Source organism: Trematomus bernacchii, unplaced genomic scaffold (assembly GCF_902827165.1).
Source record: "Trematomus bernacchii unplaced genomic scaffold, fTreBer1.1, whole genome shotgun sequence".
In the NCBI taxonomy this organism is placed as follows: domain Eukaryota; kingdom Metazoa; phylum Chordata; class Actinopteri; order Perciformes; family Nototheniidae; genus Trematomus; species Trematomus bernacchii.
In genome coordinates, this window is record NW_022988043.1 from 24,503,517 (window position 1) to 24,510,883 (window position 7,367).

The window sequence follows — 7,367 nt, forward strand, 5'->3', positions numbered from 1 at the left end:
CATATTTAGGCAATTTGTGATTTTGTGTGTTGTTTATGGAAAATTTGCTATTTTTGGATAGTTATAATAGAAACAACATTTGTAAGTGTTAATAATGTAATAAGCACGCTTTTAGGAGTGCATTTACCTGCAGAGAGAGACACATGTGTGTTTCTGTTCTTTTTTGCTTTGCAATCAAATCAACTATAGCTAATAAATAAGAGAATTGTAAGACTGCTAGTTCATTTCCAGGTAAAGTGGTCTGATGCTACACAGAACGTGCACATGGCTCACTGCAGAATGAGATAAGCAAAGGTAATCAGAGCAGCCGTGAAAATGATGCACTGACAAAAGTATAACATCAACTCATGTCACTCCTTTGCTTCCATATTTCAGTCAAATCGGACACTGAAGAGTGTTCAGTGTCTGAAGGACAGAATTCTACGGTCTGTCAGTCACACACACCAACACTTTCAAACCTGATTTTTTTACATATTGAATATTACCTGATCCCATCCCCTGAATTAAAAATAATTTAGTTTTGCATTTAGACATGAAGAACATAAGCTCCATACTTGTACAGATCCTCACACAACAATCACCTTTAAAAAACATGGAACATAAAAAACTAAATAGCACTTTTTTCTAAACCACGATGGCTATCATTAAACAAAGGATGAGTGGAGTCTCCTAAATTTGAACACATTCAGCAATATCAGTGTCTCCCAATTAAGAGCAACACATATTCTTCTTTTGGAAGAGAGGTCAGACAAGTATTACTTAAACTCAGACTATATAATGCCTCCAACTGTGTAATATTTATATTATTTGTAATCTGGCTGTCGGACGTCGAAAAGCCATGGGCCAGGAATATCTGAAGTAATTTCTATTCAGATTGTTCTTAAAACTAGTTCCTATTGAGTTGTAATATTCTAAAACAATATCTCTGTCCTGTAAACATGAGGACTGAAGATGGCTGTAAAATCAAGATGTCATATGGCTCTGAACATTTCACTTTACATTGAATTTTGATTCTATAAAAATAAGAGTTTATGAGTCTTAAGCTTTTTCAGTTTGCAGTGGAGTTAGTTCTAAAGCAGCCAGGCAGCCAACAGGTAAACTGAGACAGCACGTGCACCAACATGACACCCAATTAACCACGGCATATCCATCAAGCCATCTAATAGAGCTGATGTTCCGCCTCATGTGAGGATTTTCACAAAGAGAAGAAACCCTTTAAAGAGCCCACCTCTCTAATTGTCGTATAAAGATAAACTGCGATAGAAAACCCACAGACCAAACGCCGATCGTTTTTGTTTCTTTTTACTTCAGTTAAGAAAGTTACACAAAAGGTGGCAAATGTCTCGACAATAAATAATAAATAAATGTTGTTGCACGGGAACAAACGAAACATTTTCTTCCAGAACTAACGGTATTTTTTGACTTAATTATACACATCTTTGGGAAAGAAAAAAAAAATTCTCGGACGGACACTGATTCACACAAATGTCCCACGAAGCTTGTGGCAAAAGAGAGGTATACCTTGTTGCAAATGCTTTCGGGTCATGAAGGAAACCGTGTAATTAAATGAAGAAAAGCAGTGCTGTTCCCCTCCTCGTGGTCTATTACAGGATGAAGTGCGTGGACCGAATATTTAAAAAAGTCACCAGTCAATGTTTCTATTCAAAGTAGCGCACAGCATTTCGCAAGATCTAGATGTCTCTCGTACTCAGAGGTCCCATTTATGGATGGTTCATGTCTTCTCGTTTTGGCAACTATAACCAGGCGTGTGCGCGTGCAGCACCGGCCATGACGCATCCGTCCGCCTCTTCGGGATGGACATTATAGAATGAGGCTGTGGTAAAATCCCATGATTGTCTTCACAGTGTCAAAATACAACCAGGGGGGTTGTTGGTGCAGTCGGGAGGGATGGGATGAGCAGGGGGGGTGCTCCCGTCAATCCTCAGGCCTCGATGGGGCTGGACACCATGCTGTTCGGCGTGTCCGGAAGCTGGGACGACATGGACGCTACCTCGCTGCCCGTCGAGTTGGAGCCCGGCCCACCCTCCGAGAAGCTGACCTGCGGGACAAGAGCAGCGGTCAGACACAAAGACACACCGCGAGGGAAGGTTGGAGATGCGCAAACCAAAAGCGGCTATGGATACGTGTTCTGGTGCATTAACATTTACATCCGACTATCGTTGACATTATTATCCAGTTTTCCCACAGCTTCCTCAGTTGTTAATTTCTCATCATGTGTAATAACACTGCTATATTTAATATATACTGGCTGACGCTGTCATTTCAATACCCAGACTGTAAGCCCAATGTGGAGAGATAACTCTGTTATATTCACTTTTTACACACATGTAATGCTTCCCTGCTACCTCCTTTTTGTATATTCACTTCATGTGTATAATGATAGGCTACATGTTTACTTTAGTTTTTAAATGGATTTGTAGGCTACTTATTGGATTTTCTTTTATTAACGTGAGCTTGCCTCTTTATTAATTACCTCAACTACAGCGGCTGCGTGGAAAACCCATTCAGACCAAGTAGGCCTAGGCCTATTAGGCTCAATGGGATATTTTTCTTTATATGAAAGTAAAAACATACAGTATAGTTTCTGAAGTCAGTTGAGCTTAAATGAAATCATTCTACTCGGGGTAAAGAAGCAATCTATTTCTAAATGAAATAATTCAAACATGTTAACTGTTTCTTGTCTTCACACAGCTCAGCTTCCAGGAGGCTGTATACCGCATGTCATATGTGTGTGTGTGTGTGTGTGTGTGTGTGTGTGTGTGTTGTGTGTGTGTGTGTGTGTGTGTGTGTGTGTGTGTGTGTGTGTGTGTGTGTGTGTGTGTGTGTGTGTGTGTGTGTGTGTGTGTGTGTGTGTGTGTGTGTGTGTGTGTGGTGCGTTGTTCAGTGCTCTGCTGTAAATGAGTGTGTTCCCGGGATGAATAAAGGTTTGATTGATTGACCTCACCGTGTCTTTGCTGGAAGTTATTTTAAGAGTTTGTTGGGGTTTGTGTCATGCTGCATCACTCCAAAACAAATACACCGATAGGAATCAAATAAACATAACTCCAAAGGTTTAAAATTCATCACTGGTGCTGTGTTTGTGTTTGTCATGAAGCCGAATCATATACAGCAATTTTTTATCTGAGGATATTATTATATATAGATCACTGTAGTGGAGGGTCTTTAAACAGGTGAACAGATGAGCATCCACGGAAACAGTATACATTTAAATAACTAAAACAATCTCATTGAAGGAGGACAAGCTAAAATAATGTAGTTAATATGGGTTTCAGAACCCTATATCAGTCTAGTGTTCCATATAGCCTTTGCACGCAAGGATAGAGCAGGCATACAACTAATGTGTGTGGTCAAATTGTAACCGAAAATAAAGTTTCCAAACAGAGAAGAATGGATTGTTCTTCACACAAGAACAACTGCATGTCAAATATAAAATAGAAATTAATGACAGACTAGTGTTACTAATTAAATACATATGAATCAGTAATGGATAATGAATAAAAGCGACGAACCAGTTGTTGGAAGGCCGGCTGGTCGATGTCGCTCTGCAGGGCGAAGTCGCTGAGCACCTTCCAGGGCGGCTGGTAGCTCTGCACCTCCACCGGGTTGGACAGCAGGCCGCCGTCATGCCGCTCCGGACTGGCCGCCACCATCGGGGTGCCCGTCATCCCCTGGATGTTCTGCAAGAGGGGGGGGGTCAGTACCCAGATACACATCTCTCACTGTGCGCGCGCGTCTGTGTGTGTTCATGCGCGTGTCTGTATGTGCGCGTGAGTGTGTAGAGGAGGAAATGGTGAGGGGGGCATCTGAAATTAATCCACCAGTCAATCAGCAGAACAATCAATAAGCAAGCAAACAAATAAACAGAGAGACGGATTAATACACTAATGTGTGTGGGGGGGGGGGGGGCTGTTACATCGCCTTGTCCTCCACTCTGAGACACACGTGTGATAAGGAGTTGTGTGAATAAAAGTGACTGCCCTTGGCTTAAATGATGGCTGCTTTAAATGTAGGAAAACCCCGCGTTAAAAATGTTCTTTGTGAATGTTGACTTGCAATTTATAGAGTCTGTCTCTGCGCAAAGACATAATCCGTTCAAATGTAGTCCAGCTCTCACCGTTTTGTCGTTGGGCTGCTGCTGCTGGAGCTGCTTTATCAGGATGCTCCTTTTCTTGTCCTTGCAGCGCTTGTTCTGGAACCAGACCCGGATGACCCGCGGGCTGAGGCTGGTCATCTCCACCAGCTGCTCCTTCATAAGGGCGTCGGGCCTCGGGTTGGCGTTGTAGCAGGTCCGCAGCGTGTGCAGCTGCTTCTCGTTTAGCACCGTCCGGATTCGGGTGGTCTTCTCCGGCTGTTTGTGGACGTGAGGCCGCAGCGCGGGCTGCCGGGCCGAGATTGGTTCTGCTGTTGGGAAGGAGGGAGAAGAACCCAGGGAAGGCAACATCAGTTCATCTGTCTGTACAACACACAATGACATTTTCTTTTGAATGGACAGAGCTTTTGAGTTTTGCAACAACTGAACAACTTTGCAGCTACGCAGTTTATCCCTGCAGATAGAAACCGTTCTTACACACATTACAAACTGCAGTTGTAAAGCTGCAGTATTTGGCATAACAATGCAACAACATATAACCATATTCCAGGCTCGTCTGATTCTAGATTTAAAATAATAGGCGAGCCAAACCCTCTCCAGACTGCAGAGCCCGCACAGCGCTGATAACCTGGGGTATTTCTGACAGCAGCGCCCTGTATCTAATCTGAGAGCCTGGCCTGGCCGACAGAGGTATGCAGGAAGAGCATAAAACACAAAACATCGCCTCTATGGTTGGAGAAGACTGAACCAGTCCGACCTCTCCAAGTCAACTAGCAGATGCATGTTAGTTATGTCCCTGCATGAGACATGACATCTACATGAACACAAAGATCAGACCTGCCACTAAATCACTCTGCACTGCGCACAGTTAACTCTCAGTGGCGATGTGAAATACAAGAAGTGCAGATCAGAACATGAGACATCACACTCTTCCGTTTTATGGAGAGCCAATTCAGATAATCCATTTTTTAAGTATCAAAATCCAGACACGAGACACGGAAATAGGCTTTGGAACTTGGTGAAAAGAAAAGAGTCGCAGCCAGGCCGATCGCGGTACAGCGCACAGAATATGTTCCAGTTGTGAGAGTCCTGGTGTCAGCCTTCTGCCCGGGACATTACCTGCCATCTGCAGCGGTCTGGCGGGGTGCAGCGGGCTGAGCGGGACGGAGCCCCGACCGGCCCGCTCCACCACGTCGTGGTCGGCCCGGCAGAAGAGCCCGTCCTCCCGCAGAGCGAACTCATCCCCCGGGATGAGCTGCCGGCTGCAGGCCACGCAGCGGAAACACTCGATGTGGTACACCTTGGAGCGGGCCCTCATCACGAAGTCGTTCTTGCTGAAGCCGATGTTGCATTTAGCGCATTTAATCCCGTACAACCTGCGGGAAACACACACACACACACACACACACACACACTCAGTCTGTCTGCCGGGCACTGGCGCTCAAATAATAATCAAATAAACAGTAGGAAATAAATAAGACGATCGATAAGAATAATAAAAATAAGAATAATAATAATAATAGGTGGTGATTATAATAAAAACTTTTTAGATGCGTATTATTTATTTTTGTAACAATTGCAAAATAATATTCAATTATTATTATTATTATTATTATTATTAGTATAATAATTATTATCATCATTATTATACTAATAATAATAATAATTATTATTATTATTTAGCCTACTATCTACTATTTACTATTACTATTATTGGTAGTGGTAGTGATATGACAGTATGAGCACATTTAAGTCTGTTTATGATGTTCCATGATGAAATGATTCTGGTTCTTGTTTGTCTGGGTGTCATTATTATCTAGGCTATAATGTGAATTATTTGAACACGACCTCAATAGTAATTTTGTCACCAGAAAATACTGAAGGCCTGCCCAAGTTCTTATCGAATATTATCAACGCCAAATCAGTGAGTCACTTACAGGCTGTATTAAAACATTAAGAGAGGACATGTGTTTTTTTGATTTTCCTTTATGTCCATCACAAATGCTACTGTCTGGTCGGACATTGATTACTAAATAAAGGACTAATGTAACGTTTTATAAATGCATCTGATGTGGCATTAAAATATATTTCTAACTGAGCTGCACGGTCTGATAATGATCATAATGTTAAAGAATAAATAAATGAACCCTCTAAAATGTAGGGCTTCATGTCACTTAACCCAGTAATTTAATCTGAATCTAAAACTGTATAATAACAAAAAAAAATGTAATAATTCCAACGGCCGTGCAGCTCGCTCTGGTCTATCTGCAGAGGGTGGTCCCGTCCCGGCCGTCCTACCTGATGTAGTCCCGTTTACAGTACGTCTTCCCGTCCCGGACGAAGCAGGTGCAGGACTCGTCCAGGTACTGGCTGCACTCCGCGCACTTCAGACAGGCGGCGTGCCACTCCAGGTCCGGGGACACCCGCAGGATGTACTGGTCGTGGATCTGGTTCCCGCAGCCCACGCACAGAGACATGAGCCGCTTCTCTGGAGGAGCAGAGGAGCGGGACACATCAGACAGGGGACAACTGTCCGCGGGACAACGCATCATGGAGAGATGGCCTTAGCATTCAAATCGATACCGTTATTATACTTATTAGTAGTAGTAGTAGTAGTAGTAGGCTATTACGTTTTTTGTTCTTTTCGTGGTTAATATTTATAATATTAGCCTATAGCATATTCGATATGGTCCAATTGTTCGTTTAAAAGTCTGTATCCGCTGACGTTAAGCTTCACTGACACCTTTAAATTCAGTAGCTTATTTTAGATACTTTTAAAGGCCATTTCACACCACACACACAAAAAAAGAGAACTCTCAAGTTGTGATGAATTTAGTTCCAGAATCGCATCCCAACTCCGAACAAGTGTCTTACTTTTCGGCGGATCCCCCATGTCTCCCATGTCCACAAAGTAAGGCGACGTTAGGTCCACTGTCACAGCGGGCTGCGGCGCCTGGAAGCCTGGATGTGTCCTCCGCTGCCGGGCTGCCGGGCCAGGGGCTGTGTGTCCGGCTCTCAGAGGGAGTGTGTGTGTGTGTGTGTGTGTGTGTGTGTGTGTATGTGTGTGTGTATGTATGTGTGTGTGTGTATGTGTGTGTGTTTGTTGCCGGTGTGTGTGGAGCTCTGATCCTGACAAGCCGTGAGGCTGACGTAGGACAGCAGCACGTCATCTGCATGAGCAGCTGATTGGCTGTGCAGACCCTGGACACACACACACACACACACACACACACACACACACACACACACACACACA

General features: G+C 43.6%; 1 protein-coding gene across 2 annotated transcripts; it reads right to left on the reverse strand.

Annotated features, from left to right (window-relative positions):
• Positions 1-1,286: 1,286 nt before the first annotated feature.
• Positions 1,287-7,110, reverse strand: isl1 (ISL LIM homeobox 1). 2 transcript variants are annotated; one of them, XM_034118381.1, is made up of 6 exons: positions 6,986-7,110; positions 6,410-6,599; positions 5,231-5,487; positions 4,136-4,419; positions 3,531-3,698; positions 1,287-2,059 (listed from the first exon to the last, which is right to left on the reverse strand). In XM_034118381.1, exons 1-6 carry the CDS (start codon positions 7,011-7,013, stop codon positions 1,943-1,945), a joined length of 1,044 nt encoding a protein of 347 aa, XP_033974272.1. In that variant the 5' UTR covers positions 7,014-7,110; the 3' UTR covers positions 1,287-1,942. The 2 variants fall into 2 exon arrangements, with proteins under 2 accessions (XP_033974272.1, XP_033974270.1); XM_034118379.1 differs by having other exon boundaries at positions 4,136-4,422.
• Between the last annotated feature and the right edge of the window lie 257 nt (positions 7,111-7,367).

What these genes read in the sequence shown, in the direction of transcription:
- isl1 (XM_034118379.1), bottom strand. Translation starts at nt 7,013, where the DNA reads ATGGGAGACATGGGGGATCCGCCGAAAA. An exon ending in TGTAAACGGGACTACATCAG is followed by an intron (nt 5,488 to 6,409) that starts GTAGGACGGCCG and finishes TGTTTCCCGCAG; the next exon opens with GTTGTACGGGATTAAATGCG. An exon ending in AGCAGCCCAACGACAAAACG is followed by an intron (nt 3,699 to 4,135) that starts GTGAGAGCTGGA and finishes CCCCTCTTGCAG; the next exon opens with AACATCCAGGGGATGACGGG.